Source organism: Acinonyx jubatus, chromosome A3 (genome assembly GCF_027475565.1).
Source record: "Acinonyx jubatus isolate Ajub_Pintada_27869175 chromosome A3, VMU_Ajub_asm_v1.0, whole genome shotgun sequence".
Lineage (NCBI taxonomy): Eukaryota > Metazoa > Chordata > Mammalia > Carnivora > Felidae > Acinonyx > Acinonyx jubatus.
The window spans coordinates 21,063,561-21,085,134 of record NC_069388.1 but is presented as its reverse complement, the minus strand read 5'-3'; the positions used below and the strand labels follow the sequence as shown (position 1 = coordinate 21,085,134).

Here is a 21,574-nt window from a genome sequence, read left to right as displayed (position 1 = left end):
CGGCATCTTCCAGAGCCCGTGGCCCCGGGGTCTGCTGTGTTGGGTCCAGAGAGAGGTGCCGAGGAGGCTACCCCAAGCCCCAGGGACGGCCAGTAACCACACACAACGTGTATGGAGCCCCTCCTGGGTGATGGGCCCTTGTATTCACCATCTTGTTTCACCCTCCCGCGAACCCTGCCCAAGTGGGAATGCCTACGAGCCCCTCCCCTGCAGGTGAGGAAACCAAGGTCCGGGTAGCCGGAGGGGGAAAGCACCTGCCGGTCTGTCTCCAGAGTGTGTGTATATCCACTCTGCCTCCTTGGTGGCCCCGTCCTGAGGAAGAGGGATTTGTCGCCTTAGTGGTTAGGGGAGCTGCTTCAGGGGCTGAGGTGGGGGAGCCGAAGAGGCAGGGCCCCACCCTGATTCCAGCAAAAACAATCCTCTCCCAGGTTGTGCCATGGAAGGACCATGCAAAATTTCATTTGAAAAACAGTTACAGAAACCAAAGCAAACCAACCAGGTAGCACGGTGTTTCAGAATGGGTGGTCTGAACTGAGAATGTTCCGGTCCCAAGTCCCCACTTACCGTGTGACCTGGGGCGCTAATAATAGGCCCTGCCTCATGGGGATCCATGGAGGACTCCGCGAAGTTGAACAGGCAAAACCCTTAGCTCAATGCTGGGCGCGTAGCTCTGTGTGGTGGGGTCGGCAAGGAAGGATTTGACTTTACAAATGGGGTCTGTGGTGTTCGGGAAAAAACCCATGACTTTAGGTAGTAGGGAGCCTTTAAAGGCTTTGAACAGAATGACCTCCCTTGAGTTTGTGCTTGTGGAGAAGCTCCTAGCCCAACACTCGCCAGACTCAGGAGACCTGTGCCCTCTGCCAGAGAACTTGAACTAGGAAGAGACGTCCGGTGGGGCAGGAGCAGGGGGAAGAGAAAGAGAAGTAACCGTTGTGGGTTTTCTCTGAAAGCAGAGCCTAGGAGGGGGGAGTGGACAGTAATAAGATTACGGACTGTTACACACGTTTCCCGGAGCCGTAAATCCTGGCTCGTTTTACCCAGTGTACCAAAGGGATTAAGCTGACAGAGCGAGGAGTCAGAGAGAAAGAAGACAAGCCACCTTCCAGGACTGACTGTGCAAAGAACTGAGGCCCAGCCCGGTCTGGTGAGGGACCTCTCGAACCTCTCGCAATGAGCTTAAATTCTTTTCCCAACACCATCCTGTTCCTGCTTGAACCACTCTTCTGGAAATGCGGAGCTCACTCCCATATGGAGTAAGTAGCCTGTTCCCATAGGTTCATCTCTCAGTGCTCAGAAGAACTTCTTCTACAAACCTTCCCACCAGCAGCTTCATTCAATAATTCAGTAGCTTGTTGTATAGATACATACTCTTCTTTGTATCCAATAAAAATACCAAACTTGGTGGTCAATTTAAACAACATAGTTGCGGGTTATTTGGAAGTTCCTCTATACATAATTACATTACTTTGAAAAGATGACTGTTTTGTTTCTTCTCCAAGTCTTACATCTTTTATTTCTTTCTCTTGCCTTACCACACTGGCTAAGACTGCCAGGGGTTGTTGAGTAAACGGGTGCAACGAGCATCCTTGCCTTGCCTCTGATCTCCAAAGGGAAAACTTGCAATATTTTACGATGTTAGCTGCAGACATAATCTTTACCAAATTATGGAAGTTCCCTTCTGTTCACAATTTCCCATTTGTTATTAGTTTTAAAAAAGTTTGTTTATTTATTTATTTATTTTGAGAGAGAGACAGAGAGACAGAGAGACAGAGAGAGAGTGCACACAAGCAGGGGAGGGGCAGAGAGAGAGGAAGAGAGAGAATCCCAAGCAGGCTCCACGCTGTCAGCATGGAACCTAACACAGAGCTTGATCCCATGAACCGTGAGATCATGACCTGAGCTGAAATCAAGAGTCAGATGCTCAACCGACTGAGCCACCCAGGTGCCCCCACCCTTTTTAAATTAGTTTTAAATCACGAATAAGTTAAATTTTTATCAAGTTGTTTTCTGCATGTAGGTTTTCATCCTTGAATCAGTTTATGTGCTGAATTACCTTACTGGATTTTCTAATGTTAAATCAACCTTGTATGGCTGGGATTAGTCCATTTCAGTTGTGGTATCCTTTTGTGAGTTGATGAGTTTTTGTGGCTAACACTTTATTGGTGAGTTTTCATTTCTATATATGAGTAAAATTTTTCTTTCTTGCCATACTTTGTCCTGTTTGGGTATGCAGGTTATGTTAACCCAACAAAATGAACTGGAGATTATTCACTCTTTTTCTAGTCTCTGGAAGAGATTGTCAAAAGTGAAAATAGTTTCTTCTTTGAATGTTGGATAGGACTTGTCAATGGAGCCACCCAGAGCAGAAGTTTTCTATATGGAAAAGGATTTTAACAACTGGTTCAATGTCCTTAATTGTTAGAGAATTATGTAGCTTTTCTATTTTGTCTTGAGTCAAAATTGGCATGTCTTTCTAGGATGTTGTCTGTTTCATTGAAATTTTCAAACGTATTGACTCAAAGTTGCTCAAAACATCCTCTTTTTTTCTTCAATGTTGGCAGTATCTGTAGTGATGTCTCACTTTTTATTCCTAAAATTGGGGAGCTTGGGGGGACCATTTGTGTTTTTCTCTAGACAAGTTTCATTCAGGATTTTGTCAATTTGACTGTCTTTTTCAAAGAACCAACTTTGACTTTGTTGGATTAGCTCTGTTTTAATCTTTGCTTTCTTATCTTATCAATTTCTGTTTTTGCCTTTACCATTTACTTCTTCCTACTTTTATTGGATTTGTTTTGATATTCTTTTTCCAACATCCTGGGGGGATGTTTATCAGTTTTCAGATTCTTTTCTTCTCTGACATATGCATGTTAGACTTTAAATTTCCCTCTACATACTGATTTACCCACACCCACAAATTTTGGCATGACTTTTCTTCATTATCAATTGATTAAAAATACTTTCTGGCTTCCTTTATCAGTTCTTCTTTTAACCCATGGGTTATTTAGAAGTATATTTAAATGTCCTGGCATATGGAGAATTTCTAATTATCTTGTTATTGATTTCTAAACAGTTATAAGGAATAACTGTTTAGATAATATGCTCTATGTGGTTTTGGGTCTTTGAAATTTGGTGAGACTAGCTTTATATCTCAGGTTATGGTCAAATTTTGTAAATTGTCTTATGTGTTTGAAAATAAGGTGTTGGATGCAGTTATTTATACACATCCATTAGGTCAAGTCTGCTCATCATGTTAGTTAAACCCTTTGAGTAAAGACTATAAATGCTCACTCCTATATGATTCTTCTCCTTTGGGGTGGATATAGGGAGACTACGCTTTTCTATACCTTTAGAGATAAGAGAGGCCATGCGACCAGCTCGAGCTTAAGCGTTATGAATGGAAGTGATATGTTTAACTTCCGGGCTAAGGCATTGAAAAGCCAGTGTGCTACCTCCATGTTTTTTCTTCTTTAAAAGCATCTGTGGAAACCACACATTGAGATGACAGAGGCATGGGTTGAGAGATGCCTGGATCCCTGGGTCGCCGCACAGAGGAGATCTGCCCAAAGAATTGCCTGATGGCTGCACTTTGTGTGAGTAAGAAATAAATCTTTGTTGTTTTTTGGTTACTGCTGCATAACCTATTCCTATCTGATATATACATCTTCTATATCCACACTGACTTTTTGCTTCCGTGTTCTGAGAATCAAACTCTGAGAGAGGTATAACGAATCTTCCATTATGACTTGGATTAGATTATTTCTAATAGTTCTGCCAATTTCTGTTTTGCACATTCTGAAACTGTCATTAGGTGCTTATAAAATTAAAATAGCTTCTTAAAACATTTATAATTGTACAGCGTCCTTCTCATCTCTGGTAATACTTTTAGCAACAAAGCCTCTTTTATTTGATATTAATATAGTCACGGAACAATTCTTTTGCAAGCGATCTTTTATTCCACGCTTTTACTTTCAACCATTTTATGTCCTTATGCTTCCTGGTGGGAGGGGTGATGTGAGGAAAAGGCAATTTAGAATGAATTCCACATAACTTCCTTGAGTGCCTCTGTGTGCCAGTCACATGGCTGGGTTCTGAGTTCACAGAAGGGAACAAGATACAATTTCCTCTCTCCAAAAGGTTACAGTATAGTAGCAGAGATGAGATGGGTACTTAAACAATCATTTGAAACGTAATAAGTGCCAGATACTTGATATGTGTCTTATAAATCATCTCTGAGTGAATGATGGGAACCGCCACGAGAGTTCAGAGGAAAGGCAAATTACGTCCGATGGGAACGGGTCCAGACAATCTTTGTAATGGCATTTGAGTTGGGCCTTGGGAACCAGCTATTTTGGACATTCAGAGAACTAGGAGAAGGTAAGGGCAATCCAGGCATGGGAGCAGCGTGAATAAAGGCATAGAGTATCTTTTTAGATTTAAGCAGCTTTATCGAGATATAATTTATACACCATAAAGTTCATCCACTTAAAGTGTACAATTCAATGGTTTTAAAGCATATTTAAGAGTTGTGCAGCCATCACCGTAATCTAATTTTAGAACATTTTCATCCTCCTCAAAAAAGACAGTACTCATTTAGCAGTGACTCCCTATACTCTTGACCCCTCTTCTTCCCCCGCTCACGCCCTGGGCCTAGGCAACCACTTTCTGTTTATTTGTCTATTCTAGACATTTTATATAGATGGAATCATACAGTACATAATCTCTTATGACTGGCTTCTTTCACTTAGCCTAAAGGGTACAAGGTTTATCCGTGCCGTATCATGTATCAGCACCATATCCCTCTTGGTTGCTGAATAATATTCCATTATATGAATGTCCCACATTGTCCATTCGTGAGCTGATGGACATTTAGGTTATTTCTACTGTTTAGCCACCGGAATAACGCTGCTATATCTGTGTTCCGCTTTTGTGTGGACGTAAGTTTTTATTTTCTGACTCCAGTAGGAGGGGAATTGATGAGTCAAATGTTGACTATGTTTAACCTTTTGAGGAACTGTCAAACTGTTTTCCAAAGCTAGCTGCACCATTTTATGCTTCCAGCAGCAGCCTGGGAGGGCTCTGATCGCGCTACATCGTCGTCACACTTGTCATTATCTGTCTTGTTGGTCATAGCCATCTGTGGGTGTGAATTAGCATCTCTGTGATTTTGATTTTCAATTCCCAACGGCTAATGATGTTGAGCATCTTTTCATGCGCTTACTAACCATTTATAGATCTTCTTCCGAGACCTATTTAAATCCTTTGCCTATTTGTAAAGTGGGTCATTTGATTTTTTTAAGGTTGAGTTGTGAGGGTTCTTTATACATTCTGGATACTGGACCCTCGTGAGATCTATGACTTCAAAAGGTCCCCCAACTTACGTGGTGTCTTTTCACCCTCTTGCTGGTGTCCTTGGAAACACTAACGTGTTAAATGTGTATGAAGCCCAGTCCCTCCGTTTTCTCTTTTATCACTTGTGGCTTTGGTGCTGTATCCGTCATTCTATTTTGTTAACCTAGGTGCTGGTCCCACGGGTGGGTGCTTGTGGTAACTCACCGGGTGGTTATGATTGGTACACTTTTCTGCACACGGATGCAAGGCTTCCGTAAACAGGCTTTGTAAGGGGCTGATAATAACTGCAGCTTCCTCCACTGTGTCATCGTGAGGACTGGATGAGTGAATGCATGCCAACGTGCTTGGCATACGTAGGTTATTGTCAAATCTAGCTCTGCTCCTCATTCGGTGGGTGATCTTGGCCCCAAGTTGCCTCAGCTCATCAAGCCCCACTTTCCTCACCCATCACGTGGGTTGGTGCCACCCACCTCACCAGGGCCAGCAGGGGCCTCGAAATGCAGGATATAACATCGCCCAGCTTGAAGTTTGCCCCGAGGAGTTTGCCTCATGAAGGCTTGGGTCAATAAAACAGGGACAAGGAAAAAGAACAACCAGAGTCATGGCCGAAGAGAGACAAACTGTCAGCACCGTGAGGGTCTGAGTGGCCACCAGGAGCCGGCTGTGGGCCCCTCAGAGTTTGCCAGAGCGGGGATGGCCAGGCCTGGGAAGCAATGAAGGGTGGAGCTTGGCCTGGTGTTGCCAGGGTGCCTGGCTCTTTGGGGAGTGATCAGAGACCAGCCCTTCCGTTACCCCTCAGCCCCTCACAGTGGTTGCCCCTGTTTGAGTCCGTCTCTTCTGTGCCCAAACAATCTCTCCACCCACCTCCACTTCCCCTATGCTTGCCTTGCCCTGCAGGTCCCCACCAAGGAAGACTTCTCTGCCCTTCCCCCTTCACTGGACCACTCCCCCGCCCCCCCATCCCATCTCCAACCGCCTGGGAGGCTGGAGGGAGCTTTTCTAAAGCATCAAGGAAGTCATTACCACCCACTGCTCACACCCCTCAGGGAGCAATGGCTGCTGGAGGATAAATCCTTCTCTGGTCTCAAGGGCAGGGGCAAGTTTTAAAGAGCTTGAAGCTTTTACATTTATGTGTGTAGGAGAGGGGAGGGTCATTAAATATAACACACATATAGAAAAGTCATGCATAAGGGCACCTGGGTGGCTCAGTCGGTTAAGCGTCCGACTTCGGCTCAGGTCATGGTCCCACGGTTTGTGAGTTCGAGCCCTGCGTCGGGCTCTGTGCTGACAGCTCTGAGCTTGGAGCCTGCTTTGATTCTGTGTCTCCCTCTCGCTCTGCCCCTCCCCACTTGTGCTAGCTCTCTCTTTCAAAAATAAACGTTAAAAAAAGTCACCCATGATAAGCGTGCAGTACAATGAATTTCCCCAGACTGAACACGCCCACGTGAAATGGCACCAAACTCCAGAATCAGACCATTACTGAAAGCAGACACCCACCCCCTGTGTCCCTTCTAGTTATTACCCATCCCTTAATGCTAAGCACTTCTCACGTGATAGAGGAGTTTTGCCTGGTGTTGAACTTCACATGAATGAAATCATTCGGTGTGTATCTCATGTCTGGCATCTTTTGCTTCACATGTCTGTGAGATTCAAGTGAGCCGTGACATGGGGCCGTACTTCGTGACTTCTCACCCCTACGCTACTTCTTAGAGACACTACACCCCCATTTATGTATCTGTCGCATTCATGTGGGGCTTTGAGGTTGTTTCCAGCTCTGAGATATTATGAAAAACAATTAATACGTTCTTGCACATGTCTTTTGGAGGGCACACAGGCTCATTTCCATTAGGTAAACGTCCGGGAGAGGAATTACTGCCTCATCGGGAAAAATGAGCGATCAGCTTAGAAGATACCGCAAAGAGGGGCACCGGGGTGGCTCCATCGGTTGAGCGTCCAACTTCGGTTCAGGTCATGATGGAGCAGTTCGTGAGTTCGAACCCCGCGTCGGGCTCTGTGTTGACAGCTCAGAGCCTGGAGCCTGCTTCGGATTCTGTGTCTCCCTCTTTCTCTGCCTCTCCCCGGTTTGTGCTCTGTCTCTCTGTCTTTCTTTCTCAAAAGCAAATAAACATTAAAAAAAGGGGGGGGGGTGCCTGGGTGGCTCAGTTGGTTGAGCGTCCGACTTCGGCTCGGGTCATGATCTCACGATCTGTGAGTTCGAGCCCCGCGTCAGGCTCCGTGCTGACAGCTCAGAGCCTGGAGCCTGCTTCAGATTCTGTGTCTCGCTCTCTCTGCCCCTCCCCTGCTCATGCTCTGTCTCTATCTCAAAAATAAATAAACATAAAAAAATATTTTTTAAAGAAAGAAAGAGAGAAGATACTGCAAATACTTTTCCAAAGTGGTCATACCAATTTCCACTGCTCTCCCAGTTACATAGGAAAGTTCTTGTTCCATATCTTCACGGACACTGCGTGTGTGTGTGTGTGTGTGTGTGTAGTGTAGTGGAATGTAGAAATAGAGATATTATATACACATATAGCCTTTTTCACTTGAGCCATTCTGGTGAGTAGGCTGTGTTATCACATCATAGTTTTCATTTTAACTTGAGGGGATGGTCTTTAAGAAAAAGAACATAAAATAGAATTTTGGACATAAAATTGGGTACCAAAGTGAGCATTTATTAAGAATGGGAAAAGAAATCATAACAAATTTCTGGAGGCTTTCAAGCTTCAAATTCCTTTCTTCTGAGATTTTTTTGAGGCCGTTTCCCAGAAATGCTTAGATTCAAGTGCTTCCTGATAGCAACCTGGATCCCCTCCCTGCCTGGAGTCAGCAACAGCTGCACAAGAACTTTTTGTGGACAAGGGTCCCGGAGCTTAGGCGTCACCCGCTTCCTCGGAAATGGCCTCTGAGCCCTGCCCCTCTCCTACCCTTTCCCAGCCTGACTCCTCGTTAGGATCTAGACTTAGGCTCTCCTCAGGATCACGTTAGCTTCTCAGGGGGCCTTCTCTGCCTTCATTTGGTGGGTCCACGTGATGAGACTGAGGACAACAGAGAGGGAGGCTAGCAGCAATCGCTGTGACCCTGGCCTGCGTGGTTGACCTTAACTCCACCATTATCTAGCTGTATGACCTTGGACACGTCACACAACCTCTCTGGGCTTCAGTCTCCTCACCTGCAGAGCGGGGCAGGCCACGCGAGCTCCCACCTGTGGGACCCGGCAAGTTAATACGAGTGATGCACTCGAAAGGGCGCTCGGCACCCTTGTTCTAGGATCGTCAGGATGGCCCCATCATCATGAGCCTTAGTTCTCTCCTTCCGGCACATCTCACCTCACACTGCCGATCGGCTTGAGTGCTCACAGGACACATCGATCTGCTGTGTCTCTAGTCCCAATGGGGTACCTGGCACGTATTAGGGGCGACGAAGATGTTGAGTGACTGTCTCTCCTCTGTGTCTCACAGCCATCCAGGTGTCTCCAGGCCACAGCCGCATCCAGTTTTCTCTTCACCCCTTCCCTGCAGGCAGCAGCCGCCCCTGCTCACCTGCAGCAGGCACTGATCGAATAAATGAGCCTCGACCGCCTACCCTGGATCTCGCCTTTCTCAGGCACGAGGCCAGAGTTCCCGTTGGCTTTTGCGTCCATGGCCTTTTACAGTCTACAAGACCCGTTCCCTTCCATAACCACATCTCTGGGTTAGGCATCGATTGGGAGCCCCAGGGTGACAGAGAGGTCTGGAAAGAGTGGCTCCCTCAAAGTCACACAGCAAGAGAGAGGGGGGAGATGGGCCACGCAGCCAGGACTCTGGGGTGAGCTGCTCAGCGTCGGTCCCAGGGCATCTCTCATCCCGTCCAGTGAGCACTGCAGGCTGAGCACACACTAGGCACTCAGGCTTGTTCAAAAGGAGTGGAAGGGGGACAGACGGCAATTCCGTCACTGGCTCTGGGACCGTGGGCATGACCTACCCGTGCCTCAGTTTCCCCATCTGTAAGTGGAGTTAACTTACTAAGTGCAGGCAGATCTCTCTCAACCGGCTTGAGTGATATTTCCCTTTGGTCCTTCTGTCTGACTGTCTGTCTGTCTACTCCAGGATGGCTTTGGAAGGAGCTGGTGTGGAGTTAGAACTGACTAGTGGCATGGAGGGAACCTGGGATGTCCCCCCAGAGCCTCCGGTATCCTTCTTGACACAGAGCAGTGGCCCGGACCAATGTTTGGAGAAGCATCTCCTCTGTCATCTTTAAAGGATATTGATGGGGGGCGTCTGGGTGGCTCAGTCGGTTAAGCCTCTAGCTCTTGGTTTGGGCTCAGGTCACGATCACACGGTCTGTAGGTTCAAGCCCCGCATCAGGCTCTGCACCGACAGCGTGAAGTCTGCTTGGGATTCTCTTTCTCTGCCCCTCCCCTGCTGACTGACTCTCCCTCTCTCTCTCAAAATGAGTAAATAAAATAAAATAAAGGCTATTGATGAAGTGTGTGTGGCCTGCCGCTGGTGAGCTCAGATGATCTGCAAAGACCCCAGTGAACGGTTAAGGGGTTTACCAGCCTCCGGAAGACCCCGAACTCGAGCAGCCATAATCTTGGACAACTGTTGTGAAAAGTGTGATAACATGCCCGAATCAATGGCACTGCACAACTCCGCTCCAACTCCCTCCTCTCCCCAGTGATAGCAGGAGCAACTAAGGCCCAGAGAGGGAAGAGATTTACCCAAGTTCATCCAGGCAGACCTCCCGAATCAGAATCATGTCTACGGTTCTGGGTCTCAGCCTTCTTTATTTTTTTCCCCCTGCTCTTTATTATTTTTTTTTTATATTTTATATGTGACAGAGAGAACGAGAGAGAGAACAAATGCGAGCAGGGGAAGGGCAGAGAGAGGGAGACAGAATCCGAATCAGGCTCCAGGCTCTGAGCTGTGAGCACAGAGCCCGACGTGGGGCTCCAGCTCACAAACCGTGAGATCATGACCTGAGCCGAAGTCAGACGCTCAACCGACTGAGCCACCCAGGCGCCCCTCATTGTTCGTTATTTTTAAAAATAGCTTGATGGAGGGATAATTCACACATCTTGCAATTCACTTTTTTTTTAAGTATATAATTCAGTGGCTTTTAGTACAGACTTGTCCACCCATCACCACAATCAATTTTTCAAACTATAATTACTCCCAAAAAGAAACCCTGTAGGGGTCAACCCCCTCCCCCTCCCCCAGCCCCCACACTCCCTCCATGCCCTCTGCCCCCGGCAACCACCAATCGGTTTTCCGTCTCCATATGTTTGCCTATTCTGCACGTCGTACATACGACCTGTGGTCTTTGTGACTGGCCTCTTGCACTGAGCCCAGTGTTTGTTCAAGTTTCATCCGTGTTGTAGCATGTTATGGGGACTTGGTTCCTTTCTATGGTCGAACAACAGTCCACCATGTGGGGATACCACATTTTATTTATCCATTGATCAGTTGATGGGCATTTGGGTTCTTTCCACTTTCTGGCTATTGTGAACAATGCAGCTGTAAACATTCATGCACAACTTCTTGCGTGGACATGTTTTCAGCTCTCTTGGGTATATACCAAGGAGGGGAATTGCTGGGTCCTGTGGTAACTCTGTGGTTATGAGCTCAGGCTTCTGGCTCTGGCTGTCTCAGACCTTGGGGTGGGGGTGGGGGTGGTGACGGCGGGGAGGCTTGCCACTTCCAGTGTCCGGGGTCTGGGGACCAAGTCCTCCCTTCCACTTTTCAGAGTCTTCCGTAGGATGCACGGGAGAGCCAACTGGATTCTAACTCCTGCTCTGCCATCAACTTGCTAGGTCACCGAATAAGCTATTTTACATCTCTCAATCAGTTTCCCCCTCTGGGAAATCGGACGGTAATCTCTATGGTCCATCCTGAGGATTAGCTGAGATCATAAAAGCACAGCTTACGTCCACGCATTCAATACTCCCCTTGGTGGCTGAGGGGCCACGCACTGTTCATAGCAAAGGAGACACACAAGATCCCCGCCCCGACAGTCTTGTATTTACACACGAAGCATCTTGCTTAAGCCTCGCAATCTCGTCACCTGGAAGAAGAAAAAGAGAGAACTCAGGGGGCCAAGTCCCTTTTCTCCACTCCCCTTTGGCCTTAATTTTAGAATCTTTGAGCACTGTGTTTTTTTGAACTTTTATCGAAGTAAGCCCTACATGCAAAAAGACCACCGGTGCGTGTGCATAGGTGAACGTACCTGTGTAGGCGGCGCCCGGATGAAGGAAATCGAAACCCCATCTTCACGCGCACCCCCGCCCCCATCGCGCTTGCGCTCTAGTCCAGTCTGCCCCACCAGGGAAAAGAGTTCCGCCCGTTCATGAGCTTCATGTGAGCGCAGCTACGTAGCTCACGGTCTTTTGTGGTCGCTTCTTTTGCTCAACCTGAGGTCTGTGAGATTCATTGTATTGTTGGGTGTCGTTATAGATCCCCTGTCCTCAAGGCTGGGCGAACCGTCATTTTTTTTTTCATCGCTTCTGCTTTTAATGAGCCTCTTTGGGCTTTTCTTCTTGAAACAGAATTCCAGGCTTCACAGTCTCCCGGGCGTGTGTGTCTGTGTATCTGCCCAGGCCTGTGGGGGAGGGAAGCGGGGAGGCCGGGAGAGGGTATGTGCTGACCCGTCCTGGCTCCAAGGTGCGTGTGATTCTAGGAGGCACCCGCCTGGCTCTCCTCCCGAGGCTCCTCCCTTTTGGACTCTCTCAAAGTTCTGTTATTCTCGGCTCAGCTTGAGGCCTGAGGGCTGAGCTGGCAGGCATCCAAGGTAAGCAAGAGCAGCTGGAGAGGAGAGGGACTTTTCGGGGTGGGAGGATGAACCCAATCAGATCCCCGCTGAGGACCGTGGGGGCTCATGTGAAGGGCTCTGCTGCATTCGTCCTGGAACACCGTGGGAAGGGAGGGTTTGGGTACAGATGAGGCCTCCTCTGGGCCAGGCTGTGTCCTGGGGAAGGCAGGCTGCCCGGGTTCAAGTCCCATCTCTGTGACCATAAAACCTGTAGAATGGGGGCAGCATCCGGTTGGGGCTGTTTGAGGAGGAAATAACTCCGTGCACGTGAAGGTTCCTGACCCTGGAGTAGAGCTGGCTGTCAGGATTATAATGTGCTGGGAGCCAGCTGTTTTATGGGCACAATTTTACTGAGCCTGCATACTGCTCGGGAGAGCATACCCCCTCTCATCCCCATTCAGCAGATAAGAAAGTGGAGACACGTAGAGGCCGAGAACCTGCCTGAAACCACACCGTGACATCTGTGGCAGAGTCAGGCTTTGATGCCGCATCCGTCTGACTCCAGAGCCCAGCTCTCCGACCCCAGGGCTATGAGCTGCCGTGGCGCGGTGCACAGCATTGGACTGTAGGGACCCAGACTCATGCCTCCCCTGGTTTGGGGAGCTGGATCTCAGGATCATCTGCTTTGTCTGTTAAATGGGCCTACACGAACAGCAGGGCCTTCCTCCTTCCTGGGTTCGTGGTTAGTGAGCTCTCAGGGGTGGGACAGGCACGGGGGCCTGGTCGGGAGAGGCCTCTGAATCTGTTCAGCACCGGCCGGCTTTGCCGAGGCACCTTGCCTTTGCTTTTCAGGAGGGAGGCCCAGTCGACAGTCCCGAGTCCACTCGGTGGCCCCCTTGTAGGGAGCGTGCCCTGACTCTGCTCTTGGGGTGCCCCAGAACTTGGGCCGGGCACTCGAACGGCTGTTCCTAACCCGGGCTGCCGAGTATCGCAAAAGCTACTACCTATGATACACCCCGGGGAACCAGAGGTTGAGGCCATTGGCCACAGTCCAGGAGGACTTCACAGAGGAGGCCTCCTTGGAGCAGGGTTCTGTAGGCTGATTAAGAGTTCCTTAGGCAGAGATGATGGTAAAGCTCTTCTTAGCAGAGGGAACAGCTGATAGGCATCAGCGGCTCCACTCCATCCCCACCCCCCACCCCCCCCTTGCTTGGCCATCTGTTATCCGGTGGGGGCTGGAAGCCTGAACGTGGTATTTTCCAGAGTCCCTTGCCAGCAAGTTTCTGGATGGGATCTGCCAGCGGGGAGAAGGCAGGAGGACGAGAGATGCCAGCCTGCCTCTACCTCCCGCCACGGCCAGGCCGACTTGAGCGGACTTCACAGATTCCCATCAGTTCTACTGGTTCCAGGGCCGCGGTGAGAGCGCCTCCAGAAAGTAGGTGGTGAGCGCCCGCTTGGCTTGGGGGCCTCGGACTGTTCTGGATGGCAGCTGCCTTGTAACAGTCCGTCTCCCTTCTACTCTTCCTGCACTTCGGATGCCTTTGGAACCGATTTCCCTCATCCTCTCAGCCTGAAATAGCCCAGCGGTTTTCTGTGTTCTAGCTGGTCACTAACTGACAAAACGTTCAGGCCGTCTAGGCCCGAACAAGTTGTAGTTTTCAAGGGACAGAAGGAGTCAGTACCCAGAACGTGTGATGTCATGTTTTCATTCCGATTTCTCTTCTAGGCGCTTCCTGTGCGTTTCAACACGTGTCCCCTGGGGGCAGAGACCGTCGTCTATCGCTTCTTCAATCAACAAACATTTATTAGCGGCTGGTCAGTGGGGAATGAGATGGGTGACCAAGTTCCCGTACTCTCGGAATCACAGTCCAGAAGCCACCTGTGGCTCTCGAGAACCTGAAGCGCGGCCAGTCCAAACTGAGCTGGGCTGTCCGTGTAAAATAGAAACCACATTTCAAAGACTTACTGCGCAAATAAGAAGGTAAAATATCTCACGAATATTTTTCAGATTGATTACATGTTGGCACAATATTTCAGACATACTAGGTTAAATAAAATACACTATTGAGACAGATTTTACCTGATTCTTTTCACTCTTTTTAACGTGGCCACTAGAAAAATTTACGTTACATACATGGCTTGCGTTTGTGGCCCACATGACATTTCTCTTGGAAATAAGCACTGGTCCTACGGGAGCTGAGTTGAAATACATCGGTTTATCAATTCAGCATTCACCGGAGTCCATTTAAGAGATTGACTTCAGGGGCGCCTGGGTGGCTCGGTCGGTTAAGCGGCTGACTTCAGCTCAGGGCATGATCTCGCAGTTTGTGAGTTCGAGCCCCTCATGGGGCTCTGTGCTTTAGATTCTGTGTCTCCCTCTCTCTCTGCCCCTCTCCCACTCTCACTCTGTCTCTCTCTCAAAAATAAACATTAAAAAAAGAGAGAGAGAGATAGACTTCAGATAGGATGGGGAGGGGGACAGATAGACCAACATGGAACCAAAATTCACTGTGATGAATGTTTGAATTGGTTCATGTTCCAGGGTTCTGGGAGGCTGAGAAGAAATCTAAGAAGGCTTCATAGAAGAAGTGACTTTGGTGTTGAGCACTGTAGGATGAGTAGGAGTTTGCCAGATGGCTAAGGAAGAAGAAGGGTACCCCAGGCTCAGGGAATACCCATGCCAAAGCTAAGAGGTGCACAGGGTCTTTTGAGGGCTTTGGGAAGTTTATCGTGACCCAAACGTGATTTGTTGGGAGAAGAAGCTAGAGACAGAGCCAAACTGGGTAGAACGTCGAATGCCTGTCAAGTTTAGACCTGGGGGAAGGGCCGAGGCCGAGGAAAGGTTCCTAGGCAGGAGGTGGCTGGTCGCAATGCGAGTGACTTCACCTACCTCCCCTCCTCAAAAGTGTAAAAGAACCAGACCAGACCTTGTTTGAATGTGCAAAGTAAACTATTTTATTTCAGTGCTCAGTCTTTGTGGCTCAAAAGCATATCTACTGCCTGCCTGGAACCCTAAAGTGTTTATAAAACCACAGAGAATTAGAGGCACATTTGTGAGAACATAGATATGTCGGCTCATTTTGTGTTTCTTTCCTATGCAAAGCAGAAAGTTCCGTGTGCAACAGCATGACTTTCTCCAAGTCCCTCGCTGGGATTTTCCGGGCCCTGGAGGCTGTGACCGCGCCCCAGATAGAGAATTCTCCCTCGTTCCTCTTCCTGCCCAGTCACGTGGAGAGCGCGGGGGATAAAGTCAGAGATGACAGCTCATGGGCTCTTGGAGCTTCCTCAGGGCAGGGGCTGTACTCCTGGGCCCTAGCCCTGCCAAAAGGTGGCAGCTGAGATGCGAACCTTGTCGGTTAGTGACCAGCACAGGCAGCTAAGGCTCTCGTGAAGTCTAGGCATTGCAGTGTGCAGGCTCATGGGTAGGACAGGGGCCCCTGGGGCTCTTTTCCCCAAAACTGTGGTCTGAAGGAAGGTGCCTGGGCACAGACGGGGGACCCAGGCAGGGCTGGGGGCGGGGAGGTGGTCATGGTCAGGGTTTCACACTCCGAGACATCTGGTGGCCTCGGGCTCCGGGCAGCCAGGGAGTAGGGCTTGCTATCATTTGTAAGGCTCGGTCCTGTAAGGCTCCGGAATCTTGCACAGGAGCTGGTGCAGCCACTCCATCGCCCAGGGAGGAGCCTGAGGCCCAGAGAGGGAAGGCAGCGGCTGGCTGAATTTGGGGCTCAAACCTAGGACTCAGACCCCTCCAATTCTCCTCCCCACCTCACCCCAACTGCACCCTTTTGGATCAGGTCCCAAATGGTCCCTTTGATATTCTCAGGTCAGCGCTGGCACCGTGAACGGGAGGCCGGACTCAGAGTCAGAAGTCCTGGGCTCTGTCCCAGCGTCTTCCTACTCCCCAGCCTTGCAAATACCCCGCTGGTGCAGCGTGGGCCTCCTCCCTTCTCTGGGCCCCAGTCTCTTGGTCAAGAAAGCAGCTCCCACTCGGTGATTTCCCGTGGTGATTAAATGGGTTGGGAGCCGCGTGAGCATCAGCCAGACAGGGCGTGCCCGGCACATAGTAGGCGCCTCAGGATGGCGGTGGGGGGGACTTTTGGGCCAGGCCTGCTGGGATGTGGAGGGAACTTGGGGCTGGCCTTTCCTGGGACTCCACCTGTGCCTGCTCTGGGTCTCCCCAAGGGCTCCTGGGGCCTGTGCATCGTTTGGGATCTGGTCAGTGGGCACGGTCTCTCTTTCGCCTGCTCCAAGGGGCGCCGGAGTAAATCAAACAATAGGATGGGTAGTCAGTGGCTTTTCCGTGGCATCTGGGCTGCATAGGGAGGCATGGGTCCCCGCTCCTCCCCCACCCCAGGCCCAGGCAGCCAGTCTTGGCTCCCACTGTGGAGTCACAGAACAATCTTCACAGGTAAAGGGAGGTGGGGAACCACAAGAGGAGGCAGGAATACATTCCGTTCCAAAGAGTCCCCGCAGACTCTGGGGTCTGGGGCCCAAGAAGGGGCAAATTTTGCTCATTAGCTTGGAACAAAAATCGGGGTCAAGCTGGGGGCTCTCAGCTGGCTGAGGTGGGGCCAGACACCCGGCCCCTAGGCGGGACCAACGATGACGTTCCTGAAGCCTTTCACGGCCTTCAGCTTGTCGCTGTCAAAGTTCACCACGAGCTTGTGGCGGCCCACGTGGAGTGGCAGCAGGTCCACCCTCACCTTGGCGTCCTCCCCCGCCTCCACGGGGTCCGGGCTGTGGAGGGAACGAGCAAGAGGGTGAGGACGGGGGGAGGGCCCGGGCTGGTCCCCGTGGCGGGGTCAGGCCAGGGATGACATGTGTCTACTGAGAACTTCGCACGGAGCCTCCGTGCACGTACAGCTTCATGCTGATGAGAATAAAACGGCCCCACTCTCCTCTAAGAGCCTGGGCCATCTGCCTCTCGCGTGAAGAAGGGCCCGTGTGTGTGTGTGTGTGTGTGTGTGTGCGCGGTTGGGGGTAAGAGTGGGTATGCTCGGCGGGCCACACGTGTGAAAATGCACTGAGCTGTACGTACGTGATTTGTGTTATTCACTGCGTGTCAGTTACGTTGCACCAGAAAAGTAAAAATACGGTGTCTACGCTCACGTGCACATATGCAAATATGTCCCTATGAGGATTCACCCACAAGGGCACACGGGTACACATTCAAGGTGAATGGAGGACCCGTGTGTCCAGAGGCGGGCGCTTAGTGACTGAATGTGTTACCAGTTGAGGTTTGTGAAGACGCGGGCCTGGAAAGCAGCTAGAGGGGTGTGGGTGCTCAGAGAGGGTGCAGGGGTGGCAAGTGTCCCTAACGGGGTTGGGAGTGGACACGCGGGTGTGTGGGAGATGAGAGGAGGGAGCTATAGGGCAGGGCGGCCCCCCCCCTCCATTAGCACCTGCCCCGTGCTCCCAGGCCCCCAAGCTGGAGTGACCGGTCCTTACATCTCCACGACCTTCTGCTCCTCCGTCAGTCCGGCCCCCTCCACGGTGAAGATGCAGTCTGACAGGGGCGTGGTGAGCGGGTTCCGCAGGGACACCTCAGCCACCAGCTTGCGTTTCTGCTTGGGCTCGCCCAGGATCTGGAAGAGGGTACAGGACAGGTGTCAGGGGCAGCACCGAGGGAGAGGGACCCGGCGCCCCTCCAGGGCAGGCAGAGTCCCGGCTGGGCCATCTCTGCATTCGCTGCAATTTGGCTCCTTGTTTGATTGAGCTCTGGCATGATCACTCCCTGCCTCTGTGCCTCAGTTTCCTCATCTAGGAAACCTGGATATTGGTACCTGCCCAGGTCTCCTTCACAGACCGGCAGCGAGGCTCCACACGACTTGGGGGGATATGTAAAGTGCCTCCCTTGTTCTAGGGTCTGTGCTTTTCCCTGCCCCACCAGGGCCCCGGGGCCTGGGGATCTTACCTTAGGAGTTTAGCTTTCAAGGGTCCACGGTTCTGAGATCCCTAAATCCCACCACCCTACCACTCTGGGATTCTAGGATTCATTTCTAGAAGTCTGAGTCCCAAACTCTTTTGGCTTCACGATGCTTTCCTTTGACGAAGTTAGGATTTGAGGAAGCCCGGGGCATCAGAGATCTTGAGATGGCAGGGATGTGGCGCGTGCATGCGTGGGCGGCCTGTCCTGGGGCCCCGCCCATCCCCCCACACCCTGCCCAGCCAAGCCCTTACCCGGATCTTGATTTCTGGATTCTCCAGGTAGATGTCCCTCTCAGCTAGCAGGTAGCTGTTGACAGCCGGCTCAGTGAGGAGTCCCCGCACCTTGATGAGGTTTGACTCGGTCAGGCAGTCACAGTATTTCTCGTAGAGGATTCGAAGGGGAATGCTCTTCTCTGCAGGAGGGGACAGGGGAGAGCACTCGTGACCGCTGAATCACGGCCCCCACCTCTCCGACAGCATCTCCACAAGGCACAGAGAATGGAAAGAATGTGCTTGAGGCCACCTAACTACTGAACGAATGGGCAGATCCCCCCTTCCCCCACCTGCCCGGGCTGTGGGGTTCCCAGGGAGGAGCTGGGGGGGGGGGGGGCGGCGCAGGCAGAACTTCTGGTAGGGAAAGTGTTGGAGCTCCAACGGGCCTGGGTTCTAATCTCGCCTCTGCGCCTTTGCTAACTGGCGATGCCGGGCAAGTCGCTTCACCTCTCGGGACCTCAGTTTCCCTCCATGAAGTTGGTGGGATTGCACCCATTTTACAGATGAAGAAACACTTGTGCCAGTAAGGAAGCCCCGGCTCAGCTCGGCCGCTGACTGGCTGTGTGAGCCCGGGGAGGTGACTTCCCCTCTCTGTTCCTCTTCTGTTCCCTGGGACAGCGGCTGGGAGGAGCTAAGGGCAAAAGTCATTTCAGAGCAAAAACCACCCAGTGATGACGAGATGAGAAAGAAGCCAGCTGGGCCGACGCCTCCCACGGCAGCAGCGAGGTGAAGTGTAGTTTCTAGCCCCATTTCTCTGACGCCACTGAGGCACCAGGGCACTAGGGGTCGGCTTGTGGGAGGCAGACAAGAACAGTGCGAGGAGCACAGGGCTGAGAATCCACAGGCTGGTCCACTGAATGCTTGTCCTTTCCTCGCAGAGAACCGTGGCCATCCTTTTCCACTCCCCCTGTGAAAGGGCAGCGCTGGAGGGCCGGGCTTGGGGCTTGGGGCTCAGGGGAGCCCAGCCAACCTCTCCTCGCTGGCTGTCGCAGGGCCACGATGGGAGATGCCGCTGTCTCTGTTCCCGCCATCTGTCCCCTCCCTCCCCCACTAGGCTCCAGCCAGTCTCGGAACTTTTTATACATCTGAGTATTGCCTCATCAATTGCACAGTGTTTTCCTCTCCGTCCACTCGCTTTATACTTCTCAACCTTTCTTGCTTAGGGGCACTTTACGTTCTGTGCGGCAAACCAGGGTCATGTACTATAAATAGAAGGTAACTGGCAAAAATGAATACAAGCCAAGTCATGCTTGTTCGGTTCCGGCTAGGTATTCTTTCTACTGACGGCTCTGGCGGAGACCCGAGATGGGTGAGGGTGGGGGGGCGCTGGGCCCAGGAGCGCCGCTGAGACATTCCCTGCAGGGCATCTGTAGGACTGTGAGGGCCCGACAGACAACCACCTTCTTCCTGCCAGTTAAGGTCTAGGCTCCAGCGTGCCCCGCACCCCAGCTGCTCAATCCCAGGGTGAATCGGCCCCAACCTCTGAGCGGATGACGTGGGGGAAGAAACCCCAACCTTCTGCCAAAAAAGACAGAAAGGAGTGAAAATCCCTGGGTCAGGGCCTGGTGGAACTGACTGGAAATTCTGGAAAGGTATATGGGAAAGAAGGAAAACACTGCCCTCCAGGAACTTAGAGGACGTGGTCCCAACTGTTGACTTTTCCAGAAGGCTGAAGCTAGGGTGGGACCAGGGACCAGGGCCTTGGCCTTGGGCCAGATGATGGCTGAGAGAAGAAAACCTGTGTGGTCAGTCTCAGTCATTCCTTACATGACTTGCCCTGTTCTAGAAGGTACCTTGGGCGTGGTCACAGAGGCCACAGTGGCTGCACTCCCGGTGACCCACCTGGAAGGGAGACGGGAGGAGAGAGAGGGCGGGTGGGGGCAGGAAGGGGAAGGGACAGAAGCAATGCAAGGAGGCAAGGGTGGGGATGACTGGATTCTGTTCCCTGCCCTGCGTCTGGTTTCCTGTCCATTAATTAGCACATGGAAAGTCCCCAGATCTTATCATCAAAGAATAACAAGCAAGGCGGCCAAAGTGTGGGGTCACCAAAGCGGCTATCTCGGGCTGAGCTTGGCATTGGAGGCCTCGGTCAGGCACCCTAGACTGGGCCTGCAGCCTGAGGGCAACACACAGGACCTCTTCCCCTCCCCGCTGCAGGCTGTGCCCCTCACGGAACGGGAGGACCCTTCCGAGGCGGGATGGACCGCTCTGTTGTGACCACATCCCCAGGATGATGAGAAACACCGACAGGCTTGGCTGAGCTCTGGAAGAACAATGCTCCAGGGGCCCAGATGGTAACTGGGAGGCAAAGGGTGACTCAATAGGAAGGAAGTTATTCTAGCATCCCTGGCCCGGGCTGCAGTTCACCTCGTGCCATACATTCCAGGAAAGACACTTCCTGCCTTTCAAGTGGTTCTGAGCATGAGAAGAACCTGACGGGTGTACGTTCACACAGAGGGGCTGGCGAGACTCTTCAAACACCAGCCAGCCTTTGTGCGAGTGGGGGACTTGATGCCTGGAACGGAGAAGACAAATACCCAGGAGCCCACGGCCCATTGACAGAGTGGTGGGGACCAGAACTCGGGGGTCCTGGCCATGGCACAGGGATGGACCCCTGCCCCCGACACTCGGGGCCCGGATGCAGAGGTGAGGGCTGGGTCCTTTGCAGGCCATCAAGGCTGGCAGGGGCTCAGGACCCGCGGAGCCCGGCACTGAGGCCATCGTCTGGCACGGCGGGTGTTCGGGACAGACCCACAAGGCCTCTCTGCCTCCCCATGATCAGTTTTACACTTTCCAGGTATTTCCTGAGCACAGGGTCTCCTTCGGTCCTCACAGTGGCCCATCGGGAGGGACGTGTTACTGACCCCCTGACTGATGAGTATGACTGGAGGCTCAGGGAGCATGCTCACCCTGTCCAAGCTTGTACATCTAGAAGGTGGGGGAGGCCAGGGGCAAAGCCAGGTCCGGCTGGCCTCGGAACATGTGTTTGGGCAGCCGTGAGTGTTGGGGCCCAGCTCCGGTGCCATTGGCTCTGCCCCTGAGGGCTTCACCCATTCTTAGGGACCCTGATAGACGGTCTGCTCTGGGCGTGAGTCTCCAGGAGTGCCTATGGGGGACCCAAGATAGAGAAACCAGGAGGTGGCACTGTGTGGAGGGCCAACCCCCTGAACAAGCTGGCTGATAAAGAGGAGACCGGGAGGTGCTCTCAGGGGCCGTGGCACGGGCAGTACTGGAGGCCGAGGGAAGGAATTAGCTGGAAGCAGGCAGTAGAGAGTCCGGGAAGGCAGTCGAAGGT

At 51.6% G+C, this 21,574-nt stretch overlaps 2 protein-coding genes across 3 annotated transcripts in view; one reads left to right on the top strand and one right to left on the bottom strand.

Annotated features, from left to right (window-relative positions):
* Nucleotides 1-15,619, top strand: part of RPRD1B (regulation of nuclear pre-mRNA domain containing 1B) — a 79,458-nt gene extending 63,839 nt beyond the window's left edge. The window contains exons 7-9 of one of the 2 annotated variants that reach the window (XR_008289114.1): nucleotides 3,475-3,590; nucleotides 13,342-14,059; nucleotides 14,621-15,619. Coding sequence is in view for 1 of the 2 variants with exons in the window: in XM_053199980.1 (XP_053055955.1) it covers nucleotides 3,475-3,576 (102 nt within the window). In the remaining variant the exon portion in view is untranslated. Of the gene's footprint in view, nucleotides 1-3,474; nucleotides 3,591-13,341 lie in introns of both variants that reach the window. The other variant, XM_053199980.1, reaches the window with a different exon arrangement.
* Nucleotides 15,007-21,574, bottom strand: part of TGM2 (transglutaminase 2) — a 31,724-nt gene continuing 25,156 nt past the window's right edge. The window contains exons 11-13 of the mRNA XM_027070069.2: nucleotides 18,259-18,419; nucleotides 17,527-17,663; nucleotides 15,007-16,815 (exon numbers count right to left, since the gene is read on the bottom strand). Of these exons, the coding sequence (XP_026925870.1) occupies nucleotides 16,665-16,815; nucleotides 17,527-17,663; nucleotides 18,259-18,419 (449 nt within the window). The 3' untranslated portion in view covers nucleotides 15,007-16,664. The remainder of the gene's footprint in view (nucleotides 16,816-17,526; nucleotides 17,664-18,258; nucleotides 18,420-21,574) is intronic.